General features: G+C 31.6%; 3 protein-coding genes across 26 annotated transcripts; 1 reads left to right on the top strand and 2 right to left on the bottom strand.

The window, feature by feature from the left end:
* Positions 1 to 7,916: 7,916 nt before the first annotated feature.
* Positions 7,917 to 9,282, bottom strand: LOC148193704 (uncharacterized). The gene has a single exon (XM_088099801.1). It carries the CDS (start codon positions 9,280 to 9,282, stop codon positions 7,954 to 7,956), a length of 1,329 nt encoding a protein of 442 aa, XP_087955927.1. The 3' UTR covers positions 7,917 to 7,953.
* On the bottom strand, positions 9,176 to 16,396 carry LOC124838880 (protein ANTAGONIST OF LIKE HETEROCHROMATIN PROTEIN 1-like). 23 transcript variants are annotated; one of them, XM_088099807.1, is made up of 8 exons: positions 16,382 to 16,396; positions 15,535 to 16,153; positions 15,101 to 15,237; positions 13,629 to 14,925; positions 12,733 to 13,136; positions 11,391 to 12,406; positions 11,073 to 11,298; positions 10,506 to 10,972 (listed from the first exon to the last, which is right to left on the bottom strand). In XM_088099807.1, the coding sequence occupies exons 6-8, from the start codon at positions 11,973 to 11,975 to the stop codon at positions 10,545 to 10,547; spliced, it is 1,239 nt and encodes a 412-aa protein (XP_087955933.1). In that variant the 5' UTR covers positions 11,976 to 12,406; positions 12,733 to 13,136; positions 13,629 to 14,925; positions 15,101 to 15,237; positions 15,535 to 16,153; positions 16,382 to 16,396; the 3' UTR covers positions 10,506 to 10,544. The 23 variants fall into 23 exon arrangements, with proteins under 23 accessions (XP_087955948.1, XP_087955949.1, XP_087955951.1 ...); XM_088099805.1 differs by lacking the exon at positions 16,382 to 16,396 and adding an exon at positions 16,234 to 16,305; XM_088099806.1 differs by lacking the exon at positions 16,382 to 16,396 and adding an exon at positions 16,264 to 16,280.
* A 529-nt stretch (positions 16,397 to 16,925) lies between these two features.
* Positions 16,926 to 18,920, top strand: LOC124838879 (squamosa promoter-binding-like protein 3). 2 transcript variants are annotated; one of them, XM_047314591.2, is made up of 2 exons: positions 16,926 to 17,375; positions 18,382 to 18,920. In XM_047314591.2, exons 1-2 carry the CDS (start codon positions 17,068 to 17,070, stop codon positions 18,620 to 18,622), a joined length of 549 nt encoding a protein of 182 aa, XP_047170547.1. In that variant the 5' UTR covers positions 16,926 to 17,067; the 3' UTR covers positions 18,623 to 18,920. The 2 variants fall into 2 exon arrangements, with proteins under 2 accessions (XP_047170547.1, XP_047170546.1); XM_047314590.2 differs by having other exon boundaries at positions 16,928 to 17,384.
* Positions 18,921 to 23,415: the final 4,495 nt, after the last annotated feature.

Here is a 23,415-nt window from a genome sequence, read left to right as displayed (position 1 = left end):
CATAATTAATTATTTTCCCAACCAATCAATAATTTTGCAAACAAGTATATTATGTTACATTTTCAATCATTTTTTAATATTTTTTTCTCCTCATTTTTATGTGGAATTTTTTATTTACAAGCTATCTTGAAATGTTGCAAACATAGTCTTAAAAATGTTAGATACATTTGTTGCAAGGTTTTAATGTAAACTGAAAAAAAAATCACTGTAAATATAATTTTCAAAGTTTTTATTATACGGTTTATTGATAAATGTAATAAAAACTGTTAAATTTTAAAATACTTATCAACTAATTATATTTGTGTGTATGTTTAGATAATTTATGATGAAAAACTCCAATGAAAAAGTGTGGACAAGTTAAACTTAAACTATTTAAATAAAATATTTCATTTATATGACATTGGTATATATAGACATACACCAAAGATAGTAATTATTATGCGTTGCGTTGTTTCACAGCACTGCTGAACTTTTCCTCAAGTGAAGTCTACTCTCTTTCTCAAGTGAAGTCTACTCGCTTGTGACAGAGAATTCAGCAACCCAAATATAAGTTATTTTGTTTTAGGCGTGGTAAGGTTTAAAATCGAGAATTTTTAATTTTTTAATAAATTTGTGTGATTTATTAAGTATTTAATAATTTTATATATTTTAATTAGATTTTTTTTATATTTTTTTATTAATTTCCTAATGTGACTATTAAATTATTAATGTAGTTGTTATCTTATCGTAACAACCTTGTCATTCTATTTATTTTATTATTTTATAATTTTATAATTTATATTTTTATAATTTTATAATCTTATAATCTTTTATTTTATTATAAAATTTAAAAATAATAAAATAATATGTGATGACAATTTAGTAAGACCACATGACAAGATAATAATAACTCACTTACATTATGGTTAATAGAAATTTTAATAGTAAGATTTAATGGAAAAATATAAATTTATTAAATATTCAATAGATTGTAAAAATGTATTAGAGAATGATTTGAAAGTTATAAAATTATAATTTTGGAGCAATCAAAAATAAGATTAATTATGCTTTTGTTCCCTAAATTATTAAGTCTTTTTTTTAGTTCTTTTTTCAAATTTTTTATGTGGTAAATGACGTGTCACGTCTCCAACCTATTTAAAACATGTGTATTATTAATATTGACACGTGAAAAATAAAAAATTGAAACAATAACATAGTTGTTGAAATTATGATTGTTTTGAATCAGATTTAGGAAATTTTAAAGAGATTGTCCAAGGTCATTCAAAAATTTGCATGGTTGTTTACACAAAAGGGATTTAACATTTGAAAATTAATGAAAACGATGAAGAGAAAAAGATGTAATTTCTGGAGTTCGTACTGGGGAAGAAATGTAAGTTCATTCTTTTGTCTTTATGAGAATGGAGGGTGGGATTGGGGATCTAGGGTTTATGCATGTAGGATTTTTCATTGTTGTGAGATTGTGGTTGAATTATGTGATTAATTGGTAATTTAATTTGCAAATCAGTTTTGTAATGTGATGAAATATGAGAGTAGAAGATTTGGTTCTACGTGGAGGAGCATTGGTTCGAGAATGTCGCAAACATGTGATCTTATTCACAATTAACATCAAACGTTTGTGTCTAGGTGAACCAGCGATAACGGAAAGAATCTAGGCAAGTTTCACTCCCTCATTGGTCGTGTCGATCTCCAAGCCATCGAAAAAGAAACTAGTAACCCCAATATGAGCGACCTTATTCTTATCTACATTGGTCGCATTATTAGAAGAGACAAATCTTAATGTCAACAAGGATGAGGCATCACCATCATATCCCCAACTGCCCTTTCTCGAAGACTCCTCAAACTATTACAAGTTGACGGTCGACATTATTACCTAAAAAGAAGATGAACGCTCGGTTAGCAAAGAAGATTGAGGAAAATGGTGAAAATGGTAGGGAAGGCCCACCCTTATTTATAGCAAAACGACCTCCCTCCCGTCGAACGATATTGACCGTTGGATCAAGCCAATATCCTATAATCCAGGTTATGTGACCCTGCGGATTCCCTCAGGCACGAACCATGAAACGTTACACACCTTTTTTCTAACAGTCATTTTTTTCCAATTGTTTAGAGATTCCTGGACGGTGGAGAACGAACAGTCTTAGGTGTCATTGATACCTACTAGACTGAGCAACCACCGTTGCATGTTCAATCACAAACCCTTTCACCAGTTATCGCAGGCTCTGGTTGGGGTGCTTGTGTACCATATGATCGTCTAGTTAGCAGTTGACCAAGTGGTCAACCCTAACATCTTAAAGCAGTTCACCTAGAAACTGAACATTCATTAGCTAAGGGAGCAAATCGAATGGTAATTCACCTAATGACGATCAAACTCAGATAAAGTATGTTTACAGGTAAAATATATTTATCAAATGATTGGGTCGTAATTAGGTCAATGCTAACTAAAAGCTTATTTTGAAACCTATAAATACAAGTTTAATGTAAGGAGATAGGTAATTGCATCTATTGCATTGTCAAGAATTAACTCTGCTTATCGAACAATCATCTACTTACTTAAGCATCGAAGTACCTTTTGTAGGTAATTCCGTCGCACGGTCCAAAGGAGTAAAGGAGCAAAAATTGTGATTGCAAAGTAGTTTAGAGGTTATTTAGAGCTTAATGTACAAGACATTAGACATCAACTTCGCTCTCGAAACAATGCATGTTACCATTTCCTTCATTCTAACATGGAGTTGCATTAAATTGGCTCGTAATCAAATTGCTTGATCAAATTGCTTGATCAAATCACTAAATTTTACACAGGTAGCTTTGCGACTTGATGAGTTTTATCACAAGTTCATTAAATTTGCTTCATTTATTTACATCATGAGATAACGAAAATAAGATATTTAATGATGTTTTGTTGATTTAATGATGGATCCATATTATGCAACCTTCTTACATACTTTCATTAAATTTATTTATACCTTTTGTAAGGCAGAGGCAAAAAAGTGAAGAAAAGGTTTGCATTTTTGAAAAAGAGATCAAATCAAATGAAGAAAATAATAGAGAAAGAGTAAAGGAAGCGATGGAAGAGGTATATAAATATTTACTGATTAATTATTTATAATATGAAATATTTTTATTATTTTATTTGAAATTTATTATTTAATTTTTTTAAGTTTCGGAGATATGAGATTGAAGACTAAATTGATGAATTTGGTTAAAACTTTTCCTAATCCAAAAAGGCTAAAAATTGTACGGCATAATAAGTTACGTATAATAATAAACTTGTCTTTTACCGTTATTTTGTAAGTGTTTACTCTCTGAAAACAAGTATACAACTTAAAATAAGTACTCAAAAGAATTTACACATAATCGAAATTTACAGAGAACCTTTGTGTTAACTTTTTGGCAAGTATACCAAATCGTTCCAAGTAATATAGAGTAAGTTCAGAGCATCGTTATCCCAAATGACTTGTACAACACATGACAATTCTTCCTTTTATAACTCAATTAGACATCAAAATGCACAAAACAACACAAGAAACTTTTTTTGATATTTTATCAAACAGTTGGTGTGCAAAGAATTTATATTTAAAAGAAACTTCGTTGGAATTGGGTTTCATGAATCATATGAAGATAAAACTATGTACAATATATTATTATTTCTTCAAACATTCACATCAAGGCATACTAGTCTTAATCCCTTAGCAACTAGTCTAAATTTATATATCAAAATGTTAATCTCTCAGTCAATTTAACATACAATTTGCAATAAGTCTGATGCTAAGAATGACCAAGTTATTGATTCTATCCCTAGATCCCAAATCACTTAGGTGCTTTATCTATGTCAATGTTCAAAATTACTTTCCAGTAATCAGAAACATTCAAATAACATTATATTTCCATACAATGATAGTAAATTCAAGAAAGAGCATATGAACGAACAACGGTATATTTAACAGGAAAATTACATAGTGAGTTCATTACATCCAATTCCAACGAAAGAAAAATTTTACTACTTCATTACTCTGTCCGAAACTTCCCCCTTCTCTCTTTTTGTCTGTCTAGAACTTAAAAGCCAATTCTGATTTAATTAATTTGCTCAGCGCACAATTAATATGCGTTGAGTGAATAATCAACTACATATTCTTTAATTGTCCATAATTCACTCAGCGAATTATTTTGGTGCGCTGAGCGAATAATCATCTTTTTAGCTGAGCGATTTAATGTTGGCTTAGCGAGAAACATCTGACAACACTCCACTTTAATGTATACATTCCTGTACAATTTACTACACACTTTCCTACTTCCTATTACAACTTTTTCTTTGAGAAAACACATTATTTCATGAATAAATACAAATTTTGAGTTAATTAATAAGTCTGAAAACATGTATTTTTCATACTTAAAACTTCGCTATGTGCTTTGGGTCATCAGAGTTTATGGGAGTAAAGGTTTGAAACATAAAAGCACATTAAAAGAACGGTGGAAATGGCTAGAGGTTAGTTATTATTATTTTTTTGCATTAGTTTTACATTTGGTGTTAGACCTAATATTTTCGGGGTTTGAGATGTCGACATTAATGAGATGTTGGGCATTGTTTTTAACGGTACAAAAGTTCGAGGAGCATTGACACTACGGCCCTTTGAGACTTTGCTGAAATCGCAAGTTAATATTTGTTTTTTTTACTCACATAGTGCAAAACAAATAATTATGGTTGGACATAATTAAAATGAATAGTAACCACTATTTCATTTTTTAAACCTTTTTTGTTTTTTCTTGTACAACCAGTTCGCTTTTTCTTTTTCAGAGCAACCTGATTTGACTAATAGTCTTACCATAGAAAGAAGGTCAACCTGACCCCAGGTAATCACAGCTTTCTTCCCCTCAGGTCAAAGAGTAAGAACTCGCTTTCGAGCTAACCTTACATGGAGCTACCTGCCAACAAGAGTTCTCATTCACGGCTAACTAAGCATTCGTTCGGAGTTGACAAGGGAGAGGGTTTCCTATATTATGTTGTGATGGATAGGCTGGCTGCACTCCCTTTGAGGTAAGAACAGTTCCTTTTGATTCAATTTTTTATCCTCTCAGTATAGTAAAGAATTGATATGATATTCTCTAAAAAGAACAATATCATGGACAATATTTAATTTGTAATGTCCAATGTAGGGTTGATCTTGTACGAGGACCAAGACCAAAAAATTATTGGAGTACATAGTAGTATATTAGTGCATATATAATTCACAATTCACAAAATAGATCTTGTTTTCAAATTTAAATGAGATGTGCATGTTGATTTAATGATGGATCCAAATTATGCAACCTTTGTACAAATTGTAAATAAATTTATCGATACTCCTTTGTGACAAAGGCAAAGAAATATAATAGAGAAAATATTCACTATTAGAAAGAGTTCAAAACAAGAAAAGAAAATGATGAATCTTATTGGAAAGAGTTAAGATGAGATGTATCACTAGGGAGACACAACACCAATAAAACTTGACAAATTAACATCACTCTCTACCTAAAACCTTAAAGCAATGGGCTAATCGGTCTTTTAAATTATATAGTGTTCCATTTTCTCATTTCTATCCAATGTGGGACTTAAACTTGCACTTAGATTCTCACCCTCTAGAGGAAGCATTTCCAACCATGAGTACTCCTTTATATTGCCTTTCATCTCAACAGGACATGCTTACCTGAAATTTTTGTTAGGAAGATTTTCGATAGAGAGATCATATTGTACTCGTGTGAGCTAGTTATCAAAGACTAATCTGACTCTAATACTATGCTAAATATAGTGAAAAACTATCTATGAGATTAATCCCTTATGTTAAATATAAACATAGGGTACTCTATTTATAATAGAAGAAATATAGACTAAACTCAAAATACAAATAAAAAATAATATTAAACTAACTTAAAATAAATTATGGTTAGTATAAATTTATATTTATTACAAAACAAATAATTATGGTTCTATACAAATAAATTTAGATGATTATAAACTTAAAATAAATTATGGTTAGTATAAATTTATATTTATTACAAAACAAATAATTATGGTTCTATACAAATAAATTTAGATGATTATAAAGATACTTATATTTAAATTAATTGTTCTTGTTTATTAAACATATAAATTAATTGTTGTTGTTTATTAAATATATATAAATTAATTGTTCTTGTCTATTAAATATATATAAATTAATTGTTCTTGTTTATTAAATATATATAAATTCATTTTTTTTGTTTATTAAATATGTGATTCTTCTATAATAGTATTAAAACTAGGGTTAAATATGTTTTTGGTCCCTTAACTTTCAGCGAAAATTAGAATTAGTCCCTCTTCAAAACTTTGGACTAATTTAGTCCCCAAACTCTAAAAATGTGTGAATTTAGTCCTTTTAACCAAATTTTGTTAACTTTATTTGATGTTTCAAGTGCGTTTCATGATAGCATTTGAGTTGTTTACACTGTTTGGCACATTTTTGCTTCAACGTTCACTGATAAATGCATTTGAAACATCAAATAAAGTTAACAAAATTTGGTTAAAAGGACTAAATTCACACATTTTTAAAGTTTGGGGACTAAATTAGTCCAAAGTTTTGAAGAGGGACTAATTCCAATTTTCGCTGAAAGTTAAGGGACCAAAAACATATTTAACCCTTAAAACTATTAAAATGAGATGTTATATATATAAATTAATTGTTTTTGTTTATTAAATATGTGATTCTTCTATGATAGTGTTAAAACTATTAAAATGAGATATTATATATATAAATTAAGTGTTTTTGTTTATTAAATATGTGATTCTTCTATGATAGTGTTAAAACTATTAAAATGAAATGTTATATATATAAATTAAGTGTTTTTGTTTATTAAATATGTGATTCTTCTATGATAGTGTTAAAACTATTAAAATGAGATGTTATATATATATATATATATATATATATGAAATATATATTAAACAATATATAAAAAATAATATGATGATGTATTTGTTAATAATTTATATTCAATGTATGATTTTAATAAAAAAAAATTATTTTCATTTTTTAATTGTCAGACGTCAGAAATATAAACAAGAGACTATACGAAGTATGTAAGCATATGCATTAACTTTAATATATATCTTTCAATAAAATGTTTTCAGTGAATTTGAATTCTCTAGTAAGAGTTTTTTGTTATTCTTATAAAAGAAACTTATTAGAATTATATGTCAGAATAAATTATAAAAAAAAAACTTGAGATTAAAAAAGAATATAAAGAATTATTAAAAACATAGAAAATACTATAAACAAAAAGGGTTATAGAACTATAGATACAAAAACTTTAATTTCTTCTAGGCTTTGTTCTCTTTAGGTTAATTGGGGGAGATGATTTGGGGGAGATGATTTGGGTGGATTTGAGGGTAATTTTGTAGTTGTTTTTTTGAGTGGATTTGTGGGTAATTGAGAGTGGATTTGGAAGTAAAGTTTGTGAGAATTAGTGTAGGATTTGATTGATGTGATAGATTTAAAAAAATAGTTTAATTGTTAGAAATGAAAGATTACCAAAATGTCCCTAGGTATAAATATAATATAAAATGTAATTTATTAATGTTATATTTATTTGTAAAAATGTTTATATAGAGACAAAAAATATAAATAATTTATAAAATAATTAAAAATTAAATTATATAAATTATAATGCAGTATAAAATGAATTTATTTTTTCAAAATTTAGTATTTGTTTGTAATATAATTTACTACCAAATCGTAAAAAAAAATTTCGAAAGGTAAGTGAGAGTGATTAATGTTAAAGAAACAAATAATTAAATGAAGTTATAATATTCAAGTACGTCAAATAAGTGGCAACAATTTAACATACAAATATATGGAGTAATAGGTAAGGTAATATATCAAACACACAATTCAATTTAAGGGAAATTAAGTAATGTAATACATAATCGGAATAAAAATTAACTTAGTCATCGAAACGGTGAAGAATCTTGTTAACATTGTGATTGAGGTTAGCAAATTGACGGTTCATGTCCAAAGAAAGGTTTGCCAAGTTATCTTCAATATGTTGAACCCGGACCTGCATTTGTTCCATACCCTGCATTCGATGTTGCAAGTCTTGTACACCTTGCCACATTTGAGTCATCATATTAGGATTTGCTGGAAGTGGAAGAGGCTGCACAGGGTATTCATGATGGTATGTTTGGTCTTCTTCTTCATCATCAGCATGATCGTGTTGCCAAACACCGTTGACATTAACAATATGCATCCTCTTCAAAGAATTGATTGAAAAGTGATGTCGGGACCCTATCTGAGTGCACGCGTCGACATCAACATGAACTCCACAATATTGCAAGATCCGTGTGATAAGGACACCGTATGGGAGGGGTGTGTCACTGGCCTTGCATTTAAGCATATGCTGCATGATGTGATGAGGCCAATTGATAGCTATATTATTTTTAAGCACCCATATCATAAAAATATCTTCCTGCAATAACCTAGCAAAATTCCCAGGTCGTGGAGTCAACATATGCACAATAACATAATGCAGAAGCCTGTCATTCATATTCAAACAACCAACTGTTAAAACACCTTGACCACCCTCCAAATCTGGTATAACCATAGTAGCTAATGCCATGTCACGATCATATGGAAAGTCCTCTGGGATATTTGAATAACACAGTTTCTTACCTTGGTACTTCAAGTTAGCTACATTCAACCAATCAGCAGGTTTCAATCTAATTCTTTTCTTGTTCACCTCACTGATCAAATATCCATTTCCAGATATCTTCATATTGGAATAAAATACTTTGATTAAATCTGGATAGTAGGGTCCCTGCAATGTAAGCAAATCCACCACCCCTTGAAATAGAAGATGCTGTTGAAAATATAACCCTGAACCGGTAAATGATTCAAAATTCATTATCTTGGGAACAACTATACTCCTTGTATAGAAATCTGCTGCATAGTTTTCCATTTGATGACTGTGCGTGAAGAAACGACTCTGATCTAATTGTTCCTGAACTGATGGTCTTACATGGGCTGCATCTTGTGCCTCAGTGAGGGTTTCTTTTCCCTTACGACTTTTTCTTGGCCTTTTGGTTGATGATGAGGCCATTTCAAAGGTTCTTGAACAAAGTAATACATGAGACAACAACAAAGTTAGCTTATATTTAACAATAAGAGTGAATAAGAACAAATCATTACATCGTAACCATAAACATAATTTTAAAATCACAGATGGATAAAATAAAGATAATTCAACACTTAAGGTGACTAAGACATCAGTACACATAATGATAATAATAGTAGTGATATACGCCTTCCTAACAGTCACCGCCCGATATCATTTTACATAATTTATTTCACCGCTTGTGTGGTGGAAGTTCCATCAACCTCTTTGTACATGTGGGGTTTCCACATAAGAAATCATAACATTGCTCCAGCAAATTTTCATCAGCAATGTTCATAGCACTAAGCATTTCATAAATGTCCGCCTCTATATATGTGTAATTGGAGTTGCGACGGAGTATTTGATTTCTGTCTTCCATAGCTGTTACTTGACGCACGGCTGCATCAGAGATCACACCAAAATGAACATTTGATGAGCTAAGCACACCAGCAAAACCATTCAGGCTGGTCGTCAACTTATCAAATTGAGAATCAATAACATCGACCATAGGTTCCTTTCTTTTTGAGCCGCGTGAAGATGAAGTACCACCGGATGGGACAGAAGGCACAGATTGAGTCTGTCCTGGACTATATTCATCTACAGATGGAGGAGGAGATGGTGGGGTTGGGTCTCTATACCTCGTCCAATCAGGCTGCTCTGGAGTGTACTCAATATTTTGGTTCAAATCAACACTTACACGAGGCCCAACTCGCTGTCTTCGTGCTTGACGAGCCGTTCGGACACCAGAACCTGTAGCTCGATCAGCTGCCCATAACTCAACCATTAAATCATAGTGTTTTATGCTATTAACTCTCCACTTTGCCGCAGTTGACCTGGACTGAAACATGTACAACAAACAAACTATGAAGATATGACTTTTAATAAAAAACGACATAAATGTTAGTGTTGGTATAAATACCTGAATCAGGTCCATCCAAACTTCGTCCTCAGCATGAAATTTCATACTAATCGGGTTCCACGCAAATCCACTTAATCCAGAAAACAAGTCATGTACCTCACGCCATTTATCTTTCAAGACTTTCTGATGATTTTTTACATTATTTTTCGTAACTGCGACATACCCAGAGCTATGAAGATGATCAACTATGTTGCTATATGCCTGGGATGTCCAGCTACCGTCAACCCTATTACCGATTCGTGATTCCTCAATCATACAGTGTAGAAGATGTGCGTCCATATCCTCTGTCCACTTCATGAACTCTCTAATAGGAGCAGAGGACTCCATGGCGGCTGCCTTACCTCTATTCATTTTAAACCTATTTCAAGAACAAATTTATAAGAAGTTAAATAGAAACATCCTTAATATAATGTTGTTCTCATACACATAACATGAAATAGTCATACAATGCATTAAAATACAATAACTACGAGTTTGAATAATCTCGCCACATATGGTCGGCTATAGAATCCCTAATATTACTACCAATCCTATGGTCCTCTTCTCTATCTTGAGATGATGAAACATTATGGTCTTCCATTTCATTCAACTCATTATCAACTTCATCAAGTAATGAGTCATCGTTATCCACGCCACGAAGGAAGTTGTGTAATATACAACAAGCTAGTATGATGTCTGTCATTGTCTCCAACCCATAGTGTGGTTCAGTGCCACTTGCAATGATAGGGAATCGTTTTTTCAAAACACCAAAAGTTCTTTCGATAACATTTCGCAGAGATGAATGCCGGTGATTAAACAACTCCCTTGCATTTTGGGGTCCTCTGCGTGTATATTCTTTGAGGTGATATCTTACGCCTCTATACGGAGTCAAAATTGTGGTTTTCAACATGAATCCTGCATCACCGAGGTAGTATTTTCGTACAATTTTATATAGAGAAAGATAATTAGTCACTCATACAAATAAAATCCTCGACATCGCTATGTAAACACTGACCTTGCGGGATAACCAATGGGTCATCTCGATCAAGAGCATTTTTTAAAATTCTTGAATCAGATGCAGTGCCTTCCCACCCAGCAAGAACGTATGTGAATTTCATGTCAAAATCACACGCCGCAAACACATGTTGTGTTGGCCAATCTTTTCTTCCTCGAAATCTCGCAGCTTCACTTCTTGGCACCTTAACCCTAACATGAGTACCGTCTATGGCCCCTAGACAATCCTAAACAAAAAAATCAGAACTAATCATTTCATAACATGAAATTTTTACCATCCTTGGTTCAAATAACTTTTACAATCACAGGGAATAAGTACCTTAAAGTAAGGATAAAATCGATTGTTGTTCAACACATGTGGATGTACCTCATTTCCTGATGGTTGAATTAGAAATTCAGATTCTAAACTTAAGACAGCGTCTAGGACATTGTGAAAGTGTCTGCTAACCGTCGAGCCTGACCGATGCCAGAAAAATGCAACACTTCGATTCTTAACATTATGGCCAATTATATGAAGAAATTCAGCAACTTGTTGTTCCACGGTCGAACGAATGGCATCCTTAACTAACTCTGTTGATCTTAGTCTCTCACAGAGATTAATAAATGCCTCTGGACCCATCCTAATAATGTCGCGGCATCGATTAGTGTGAACAAGATATGACATTAATTGCTCCCTACGACGATCTCTATCAGGTAGGTAATTGCTTACACTATTGCAATAAGTAGAGTACATATTCAAGATACTCAACGCGTGTGTAACAATGCATAACATTGTTAATGCCGCCAATGAAGTGATTATTTGCAAGTGTTGACGAATCATTGCTATAATATTGAAGTTTACACCAACCACATCGTCATCTACCTCTTCACGGTCCAAATATGATAAATCTATAATTTCTTCCATCTAAATTAACTTAAACAATTAAACATACTACAATAAAAGTTTAAAATTCATATATTAATTAAATAAAATACAAATATACATTAATACATTAAACAAATGATTATAAAAAAAAATTAAATAACATAATACCACAAAAACATTTTATATCTTTCTTATTAACTAGGTACGTATACGTATAACAAATTAAATTATTATTTGAAATATTAATACGTTAATATATTTAATAAAATACAAATATAAACGAACATAAAATATATCAAATAAATAATCTTATACTCCTAAGGTACACATGTCCATAACTCAATGAATCATTCAAATAATTATATTATAACCAAATGTAAAATACTTATAACCTCTTCAACACGTTCAACACCTATATCAGCACACTTGAAGATGCTTTCAGCAACAACTAAGCAACCACAGAGGCACCTCTTTCCAATGAAAGCAAGTAAAAGAAAATTGGGTCAATAAATCATACTTCTCCTATCCAACTCATGACACTTTGCTTTCATTTTTAACAAAGAAAACCAAACCAGCAATTCATTTAATTTATTTCATGCAATAAATTTGAAAACGTGAAATCAACATTGTCAAAGATTCACGTAGCATACTCTTTTAATATTTGTTTAAGAAAACATGCTCGGGAGTTCTAGCCTTTTGGTGTCAGTTTTTTGTTAGATCCTTACAAACAATATGCTTTTTTGGGAATGATTTTGATAAGTGGTAAACAGTAGTACATGGCAAGGAACATACTCACATACAACTTCTTTTTTTCTTTCACACAAACTCAGAACACCCTGCTGAAGGTATGCTGCAAAATTTACACATCACAGATCCTTCAACAACATCATAAAATATAGGTACTCACTCCCACAGTCAAATCTTTGGAGGTTTTGTAAGTTTTAACATAACAATCTTAAAAAAAGTTTGTTAAGCATAACATAAAGCATACATGATAAGCAATACAAGGATTGATGCAGCTTGGTATGAGATTGTATCCACTAAAAAACGCCTTCAGTTCTCGCTTCCAAGACACCAGGCCCTCGATTTGTTCGCCCCCAATACCCCAGAGGCTTTTAATACCACATACAGTTTGATCGATACAGAGGAACACTGGCACTTCCTAGGTCCTGCTTTTGCTTTTTTCAACAGCCCTGGGAGCTGCAAGTTGGCACAAAAAAATGTAAATTCAAACAAGATATGAATAGACTAAATTTTCTAGTACGTGTAACTCAGGGACATTAACAGAAGTTGAAATCAGATTTCAAACAATTGTGACAGTAAAATGAATTCAACTTGTGTTTCTATGATTATCTACTGATTCACAACTTTTATAGTTCACATTCATTATTTTTTATAATCATTTTCGTAAAATTTGAAAAAATTGCTCACTTCTAACCATATCTGGATTCTGAACATGTTCAAGCATTTTTGACATCAATGCAAAATAAACACATTGGGTAGAAGCTATTTGTTTTCAAACTTTATTTGAACTAGAAGTCTTAGGACTGTAGGTGTAGCCATAAGACTACTTTATTACTAACATTATAGATATAACTTCTTGTATTCTTGCTACCACCACTGCACAATTAATTTCATTATTTCATGCAATACAAAAAGATGTTGTGCCTTCACCTCCACCACATTTCGTACCTTTGACTTCCAAATCTCCACCACCTTCACGCTTCTTGCTCCACCACGATAAACACCTCAATTCCCAGTGAACACCTGCATCAGAAACCCACTGTCAGACCAAGATAGATCACCCAGTACCATCCAATCCTCATATAATCAGTGCATATGGTTGCTTCTCCACCATTGTTTCAACACAACTCTATCTTCCCTCTCCACCTTCTTATCTCTCACATGGCCTCCGCCACCCTCACCTCCTCCATAACTCCCTGCAATGCCAATCAATAACAACCATTACAACATAACTCTTGTTAACCACTCAAAACCACTCACCACTACCATACCTGTCCACTCCGGTTAATCATCTCCTCCTCAGTGGCGTCGAACAACAACCGTCGTGCACCCCATAACCTGCTCCAGACACCGGCCAAGCACCCAACACAATATCACTCATTTTTCAGTCAACAGTGTAACCGGTTAACTGTGCCTGTAACCGATTACATGACGCAGTGTAATTTTCTCATACAGACGTAACCGATTACGTCTAGCGTGTAACCGGTTACGAAGCCTCCACGTCCACTGTTCATCATCTTCTCCGCCTCTCACGCACGACTTTCGTCTTCTTCTTCAACCCTTTGCTTCTTCTTCACATCACCACACACTTTCTGATTCTTCGTCCCATTCTACACACCTACTAATGCAAACGAACACATACATGATAATGGCTTGAACTTACCTCACCACCCTCTTCCTCGTCTCAGCAAATCGCAAGATACTTTGAACACCAGCGACCACTCTCCACACATTCGCAGATACCTCTCAAACTTGCAACCAATTTATTATGCTTCTCCTCCCTCAATAAATACAACCACACCTACCCACTACCATGCGCGTATGAGGTCCTATGGTCAATGTAGCTTTCATATTCAACACTGCACTTTGACTCTGATGCAGTGCAGGAATCTTTGCTGTTCATTGCTTTTAGAACGCAAGGTAACATCACTGAGCCTGTGTAAAGCACACGAATATTTCTAAAACCACGCCAAGCCATGCACTCTCGTGGTTCAACAGTGTTTGATCTGCAGTTTCTGAGCAACGTACACGCTTGGAATTTAATTGATGTCTGAAGGGCACACTGGACTTTTTACATTCAATCCACGCAAATCTCTCCAATTTTACGAGTGATGAAAACGGGGTGTATCCCGCAAATCCGTCCGTGAACATCCTTCCATTTCAGCTCAAAGGAACAACACATCAGCCGCAAATCGTCGCTCTCAAATTCGCATGAACAGTAATTTCTCTTCATGCGAACACAGGCCTAGTGACACACGAAGCCCAAAGTGTTGGACAAAAGAGACAAAACAAGGTTTAAGAAATATGTGATGAAAAGACTAATTATTAATATATATTAATCTCTTCCTTCAGCAACAAAATGATCATCATGACCGACCCAAATCATGATGGTTCATGATATTGAAACACTCTTCAATTACCTGATTAAGCATCCACTTGAAGCCCATAACTCTTCAACAAGGTCTCAAACCATCCACTAACATTGATATTTGCATTGTCAGTATGCAAAAAAATCCGATAGGTTGTGAGTAGTGCAAGTAGGGTGCTTTCCATTCTTCTACACTAGAAATATGACATGAGTGTTGATGACTCTCTTTTCCAATAACTTGGTATTTACACAAACTCTTATTGGTTTCTCTAAATTAACTAAACAAATGTATAGTCCACATGTTGCAGCCATGACTAAAAGTACCAACCTCAATGTTGATGGAAAATTCTTAGTATGTCCATGGAATCCTCAAAAATGAAGTAGTCACCACATGTCACAATGAAATTGTAAGCTAATGTGATTAAGATTCAAGACAGAGAAAAAAAAATGATGATAGCAATGATTGATACTGCCTAGTTTTCTCACCTTCTCCAGGACAAATAATTGTTGAATCATGTTTGGAATGAAGACAACAACAAATATCCCTCTTCTTGAGCTGACAAAAGTTAATTCGAGAGCTGAGCAGTGGCGAAGAGCGAAATCTAGAGCGGAGAAGAACGGAACTGAATCCGGGCGGAGCAAACACGCTGTATTTCGAACCCTAGCTGAGGCGCCACAAGGAGGTGCTCGCGGCGGCTACTACGGAGAAGGAATGGCCAGCGACTGTCGCGCGGCGGTTTTGTCGACGCTGATGGTGGACGAGGCGTGGCATCTCTCGACGCTGAAGGCCTGGTTCACGAGGGTTTGGAAGTGGTGGAGCACGCAGTAGTGGCCCGTCGATGCAGGCAGCGGTGGGATCTCCGGAAATGACATCTTAGAGTTTAAGTGTTGCGTTGAGCGCGAGAGAGAAAGGGATGGAGGAGCAAGCTATTCTGAGCAGGCGCACAGTGGCCGTGACGAGGCTCGCCGGAATCTTCGCCAGCGTTTGAGCGCAGTGAGGGGTAAAGGAGGAAGCCTGATGCGTTTGTTGTATGGAGTAGAAGAGACCGAGTGTTCTGTTCTGTGTTGGCTTTTGTGTGTAATGATTGCGGAGAAGAAGAATAACCTGAAATTGGGAGAGAAGAGACAATCAAATTTTTGGAGGAACGGTTGAAAAAAATGAAAATTAGCTTTTAGATAATTCACCAGGTTCATCTAAATCATGTTAAGTTGTACCAGGTTTTTATAATTTCTGCAAAATAACTCTTATTAAATATTTTTTTTATCGAAATATCATTCTCCGGAATATGATATGATATGCACTTGTCTGGGGAAAGATTTAGAATATTATCACCTTAAAAATATAAATTTTGTGATCAGCAATTTTAAGTGTGTAATTGGTGAGATTGTTGCAGTTGATTTTCTGACAGATAATTATATATACATGTGCATCTTCACTTATGCTGTAACTACGTTTTTAGCATGAGTATTCCTATGTAATCTTGAATACACCTGTCGCTATCATTATATATCTTTATTTTCGTGAGAAAAAAAATTGTTTTTCTGGTGTAACATAACATGTGTTCATTGATATCTCATCATTCATATATATGTGTTTGTGTATGCATTTGAATGAAGATTTTTAACGTGAAAAGACTTGTTTATTTTACTGACAGGACGTGTTGAGGCTCAATGAACCACACAAGAACATCATCGTCTATTCTTCTGTCACAACTGTCACGATCCCGCCACTTTACCACAATTCTCACACTCCATCTCCTTCATTCAATGATTCCACTTGGTTTCAAAGTGAACATAGAAAAAAAAAAGATTCATTTGGTTTGAGTCTCTTTCACTTTTACACCCCTCACCGTCTTCTAGTTCCATGTAACACCACGTCGCAAGAAAACAAAACCAATAAGGGAGGTGGTGAGGAAAATATGGAGCACTTTGTTGTGGTGGTCCTCAGTTCTCTCTCTCTAACACTTTCCTCCTTTATATAATTCCTTTGCCATCACCCTATTGCAGCCATTCTTCCATATGGAGGGGTTGGAGCCAAAGGTGGTGATGAGGGGTGAGAGGTTGAAGAGGGATATGGTAGATTGTGGTGATAACCAAAAAGGGTACGTGGAGCTTCGGCAGGAGAAGAAGAAGAAGAAGAAAGGCGAGGAAGGGAAGAAAGGGTGTGTTAATGGTGGCATGCTGTGTTGTCAAGCGGAGAAGTGCAACGCAGATCTGCATGAGGCCAAGCAATACCACCGGAGGCACAAGGTGTGTGAGTGTCATGCCAAGGCTCAGGTTGTGCTTGTTCATGGCACCAAACAACGGTTCTGTCAGCAATGTAGCAGGTTTGGGAGGTTCGACTTTTGTGTTTTTAACCTTTTCTCTCTTTGTAAAAAGTCTAATCACGTCAATCAGAAGCTAAGTATTTCTGCTTCTGTGTATTCATGCATCAAACGTTGAGAGAACGTCGGATCCACGTTTTTCTAACCTGTTACAAACACCTATTAGGTTTGCTTTTCCTGTTTCATGGAGGTGTTTTGTTCTTGCTAAGTTCTTTTGATGAAAAGAAAAGACAAAACTTACTGCTTATATGAGTTTACATCAAATACTTTAATTAGTATTAAGATGGAATTCTATATCTCTGGTAAGAGAATACCAAAATAACCAGAAAACTGGATCTGAATTTTGTTTTAGAGGGAGTCGTCTTGAAATTCAAGGTGCATGAACTGTTTCCATCTTTTAAGTTGGATAGTTTGGAGATATTGGAAGCAAATCGAGTTTGAGTAGAATTTGTCGTTTTAATGATTTTTGAAGTTGTATGTGTTGAACTCAAATGATGATCTAAAAATTATTTAGTCACACTGGAATCAAAGACTTGAGTGTGTGGTGTTAGAGGACTGTTCCCTTTCTATTATGTTGAATTTAATGTAACTTCAGTTATCAAGATATAGACTGATTCTGTCATGTTGAAATTGTAATCAAACTCATCTTACTCTGTGAAGTGATTGTTTGATGTCTTCTGAAAGACAAGCTTTTGCATGAGCCTACTGAGATGTTTTACTTTATGGAATCATGAAGTTCAGAAAAGGATAATAATTTGGATATGTTAATATGCAAAGTCAAGGATACTGAAGTTTATATTTGGCATATGTGAATCTGTACGGTGTGTTTGGAGCAATAACAGTCTTCTTTTTCCTCTTCTGAGGTAAAAGAAGAAGACAATTCTGCTACCAGAATTTCGCTATAATCTTATTTGTTCTTTCTCCCTATTTGGCATGTCAAAATTGGCTAGCAAGATCATGTTGATGTTGTGTTTATGTATCTGATCTGAAATAAGAAATTGTTATGCAGATTCCACGAGTTGTCAGAATTTGATGATGCAAAAAGAAGTTGCCGCAGGCGTTTGGCTGTACACAATGAACGGAGGAGAAAGAACTCTTCTGATCAATCTCAAGCAGAAGGGTCAAGCCACCACAAAGGGTCAGAGGTCCCTCAAATGAAGGACATTGCTTGTGGTCAGGCTAATGATAGGGGAAGAACTCATATAACGATACAAGAAAATTCTGCTTACAAAAAGTTTCAAATTAGATAAGATCTGCTTTTGTCCTTAAGTTGCTCTCTCTCTTCTGTCATCTTGGTGATGGATTGGTGAAACAGTTTCTGTGTCACATTCACGCTGAAGATTGCATTTAGATAAATAACTTCAAAAATAAAACTAACATAATGGTGTTGCAGTAAATTATGCACTTCTTCCCATTATGTTCAACCATTATGCTTGACATATCTTAACATAATACTCTATGGTTTGTGCTGCATGCCTTGCATTATGTGCTAAGCAGCGAAATTTTTTATTTGGTTATATTACAAATTACAATAACTGATACTACTAACATTGGTTCTTTTGGTTAGAGAAAATAAAGGTACATAACATGTTTTGTCACCTAAATATAGCTTTGGCCTACACTAGGTCAAGTTGGCTATGAGAATCCCTTTTGTCAATTTGCTATGGGATAAGATATGTGCCGAACGCACAATGAGATCAATTGCTTTTGCATGCTGAAAGAACAAAGGAAAAAGATGGCCATACTATAGAATAATGCCCTTTTTATTTCCCCCTATTGATTGATTCCTTTTATCCCAAAACTGTTGATACAAGCAAAAATAGAACTGTACAATCATTTTTGTTGTTGATTAAAATCAAACTATTTTTTATTCTAGGAGAGAGAGTTTCATATAAAGTTAAAGCATTTTCTTTTCCTTAACAGAATGAGCTTAGTGAAGGAGAATTCCATGTGCAGTCTCCAACTTTGAGAATCCAATCCAGGGAAATAACCTAAGTGCAGATAACATATTCCATTTATTGTGGGTGAAAAAGTGACTTCAATCAAACGATAATTGGTACATAAATAGTATCACTATTATGAAAATGATGTTTCAAAATTGACGTAACCCAAATGGCTGAAACTTGTAGCAACTGAATTTCTCCTATCTCATTGTATTGATTACTTTTTCAAATTAGGGAAGAAATTCACATGGTGTTGGTCGTGAAAATTTGAACCCCAAAACTTCCATTCCAACACCACCACCAGAGTCCCCATTGTTATGTTGAATTATATTATATATATAAGAATATTTATACTATATATACTATTTATAACTTAAAATTTTGTTCTAAATATAAACCCAAAATATTAATATATAATCATTTCATTTATTAATATTAATTTTAGCAATATCAGTATTACGTACACTGATTTTTGTAAATAATACCGTGTAATGGATGTTAAGGTAGAAACAATTAATATAATATAATAAATACTTTTTATAGTAATATATTAATTATAATAACAATCTATGGTAATATAGTATTATATTATTACTGCTATTATTGTTATTAAAATAAATATTATTACTAATAATAATTGTATTGTTATAAGAATAATAATATTGTTTATATTAATTTTATTATTATAATTATTATAGCTAACATATAATTAGTTTTTTAATTTAATTACTAAGATGAGGCTTTCCTACCAAGACTAGAGAAGCCGACCACTAGACCCTAACCAACTTTTGCCACACCATCTGCACTGTTTACCAGTTAAAAAAGCATTATAATTATATAAAACAAGGTGCTGGCATGTGTAATCCTCCGTCAACATGGCATGGTGTAATCTCCACCGATAGTAAAACTGAATTTCATTCAATGAAAATCGGTTATATACTATGTCGTTTACTTGACATGGATATAAAAAGTGTTGTAGTACATATGGATAAAAATAAACCAGCAAAAAAACAATGATGTGTTCAGAAACAGTATGACGATGAAACGTGTAATGTGAAATATTTCCTTTTATTTGTATTTGATTTTATTTTAATTCTAATATTTCTTTAAATTGAAATAATTTCATTCATCTCTAAATTAAAATCAAATTTAACTTTTATATACACCTACCATTTTATAAACATCTACGGTGATATCACAAGTTAAAATAAATATATTTAAAATTTAAATAAAATTCATTGTAAAATTTTAATTTAAATAAACTTAATCTAATTAAAAATATTTTTAACAGTATTAAATATATTTAAATTTATATTTTACATTAAATTTTATTTAAACAGGTTAGATTGACCTGCTATATTTATTATAATGATATTTTTAATAAGATTAAGTTTATTTAAATTAATATTTTACATTAAATTTTATTTAAATTTTGTTTTTAAATTTTAAATATATTTATTTTAATTTGTTATAAAAATATTTTAAAATTTTATATTTGAATTTATAATATTGTCATTTTTTAAACCAACTCTAAATTATTAATATATAAATATTTGAAACAAAATTTAAATAATTTTCAATGTATATATATTATATAAAAGTTAAATTTGGTTTTAATTTGAAAAAAGATGAAATTGTTCCAATTTAAAGGACTAAAATGAGACCAAATACAAATAAAATGATTAAATTAATATTTTTCACATTACATGTGTCATTGTCATTGATACATCACAGTATCTCTTTCGTGTCACACTGTTTCTGACAGGATCTTCATTTGACATATGACAATTTTCTTTTTTAAATAAAAATGAAAAAAAATTTTAGTTAAAGTCGTCAGTTTTGTATTAACGAAAATGACAAAATTCCATCACATTTAAAAAATGAGGTTCAATTAAAACAACTTAAAATTTAATTATTGAATTGAAATTCCTCTGTGATATAAACTCATCAAAACATAATCTTTAAGTTAGTTTAAAATTGTATTAAAATATAATATAAAATCACAAAATGACACGTAAATAGTATTAAAATATTATAAAAAAAATGTTGTCAAAGTATCATTATTTCTGTATACCTAGAACTGCAATAAGTACGCATAAGCCATTATTCATTCAAAATCACAATTGCAAATACTGAAATTTGTGAGAACTTAGCATGATAGATCAACATCTATTCATGATTTTTTTTTTATATATAGAAGTACCGGATGTGATGTTTAATTTATACCTTTTCCTTTATATAAGTGGCTGATTTGAGGATAACACTTTTAGAATTTTTTAATTTTGTTTATAGTAGTTGAATGGATTCAAATTGATTTATTAAATAATAATTAGTAATTCAATAATTAACATTAAATGGTGAATCAAAATTTATCAATTAATTTATTTTATTAATTAAAAAATGATATATTAAAAAGGTAATTAATGAAAGAATTAATCATACAGTTTAATTTGTATAACCGGTACCATACTGTTAACATTAATAATAATAAAAATATACCAAATGCTAATTAATTATTACAACACTTTTTTTTTTCAGTAAATAGAAATATAAATTCGTAAATACAAATTTTTAATTCAATCAAAACGTTATGTTTCAAAATAGATGCTAAGATATCATTGATTGTTAATATACATACATAGTACATGGTATATAATATATAATATACATATTATATTGTTTGTGTAAATATGTATAATTTCTATAAATATCTAACACACATATATATATATATATATATATATATATTATAATCAAAAAATTCATTAAGAAGTAATTATTTCTTTAATTAATATTAATTGTTGCGTCAAATATTAATATATATATATATATATATATATCAATTAATATGTAAATTATTAAGATTAAATAATACATTTTTTGACTTTAAAAATGTAATTAAATTCAATTGAAATAATTAAATTTACAATTAAATATACAAATTAATTTAAATTAAAATGGTCTGATGCAAGTGTTCATAATTGATCTCCAGCTGAAAGAAACAACAAAATATTTTTCAACAGAACATATGATAAATCCAAGAACAAAATACATGTAGTAAGTAGATAGATTAATGTAAATTAATATTCTTAAATACTCTCAAGATAGTTATGACCTTCCTAAAATAGTTATGAGCTGAAACCAATTACTTCTCAATTTATATGTTTTTTGTTTTCATTCTCTTTAGTATGAATATAGATTCCATATTTTTTCTTTAACATTGTTTTAATTCAAAGATTACACATTAAATATATATGATTTTAGTTAAATAAATATATGCAATTAAAATTAATATAGACATTAAATTTTAACTTATTAAAAAAAATAATAAAAAAAAATAGAAAAGACTCCTGTATGCACTAATATATGAAATAATGGTAATTTAAACTCTTTGTATATTATCAATAATCAATGTTAGTATGTCTTATTAATATGACATACAAAATTTATTTTAACAATTTATTTTCCTTTACATCATAAATTGCACTAACATAAACAAAACTTAACACCCAAGATTTGTTGGATGCACATGCCATGCTTTTCAGAGTAAGGTTTATATATATATATATATATATATATATATATATATATATATATATATATATATATATATATATATATATATATATATATATATATATATATATTTGATTAACTATATCTCAAGTATAATTGTGAAAATATTTTTCAAGTTAAAAGTTGATAATTAAATAATTTTCTCCCTAAGCAAATTTTTTTTATTTGGTTTAAAGTCACGACACTAAAACTTAATATCAATGTTAAATGAAAAACACGACGATTTTATAGTTCACCGTCACCAATCTCAAACCACTATAGAGGGTCTTTTTTAGAGTAAACTAAATATAATTGACCTCTCCCAATAAAATATTAATATTTTAACGCATACAATTAATAATTAAATCTTAATGAAAAACATGTTTGAGAGATTTATTATTATTATTACTTTTAAATGAATCATTATTGAGTTAGCTTTGTATCATTCTAACATTAAATTAAAATAACTCACATTCTCCAAACCTAATCTTTTACTTTCAATACAAAAAGTGCATTATTCTTTCCAAACCAAGAAATCAAGCTTC

The sequence above is a fragment of the Vigna umbellata genome, chromosome 9 (genome assembly GCF_029865625.1).
Source record: "Vigna umbellata cultivar VRB3 chromosome 9, Vumbellata_1.0, whole genome shotgun sequence".
NCBI classification, from domain to species: domain Eukaryota; kingdom Viridiplantae; phylum Streptophyta; class Magnoliopsida; order Fabales; family Fabaceae; genus Vigna; species Vigna umbellata.
The sequence above is the reverse complement of the archived record's forward strand: the minus strand, read 5'-3'. Positions and strand labels throughout refer to the sequence as shown.

Coding starts and splice junctions, on each gene's coding strand:
- LOC148193704 (XM_088099801.1), bottom strand. CDS start 9,282: ATGTGTACTGATGTCTTAGTCACCTTAAGTGTTGAATTATCTTTATTT.
- LOC124838880 (XM_088099807.1), bottom strand. CDS start 11,975: ATGGAAGAAATTATAGATTTATCATATTTGGACCGTGAAGAGGTAGAT. Junction 11,299..11,390: donor GATTTTATCCTTACTTTAAG/GTACTTATTCCC, acceptor TTTTTTGTTTAG/GATTGTCTAGGGGCCATAGA. Junction 10,973..11,072: donor CCCATTGGTTATCCCGCAAG/GTCAGTGTTTAC, acceptor TCGGTGATGCAG/GATTCATGTTGAAAACCACA.
- LOC124838879 (XM_047314590.2), top strand. CDS start 17,068: ATGGAGGGGTTGGAGCCAAAGGTGGTGATGAGGGGTGAGAGGTTGAAG. Junction 17,385..18,381: donor CAATGTAGCAGGTTTGGGAG/GTTCGACTTTTG, acceptor ATTGTTATGCAG/ATTCCACGAGTTGTCAGAAT.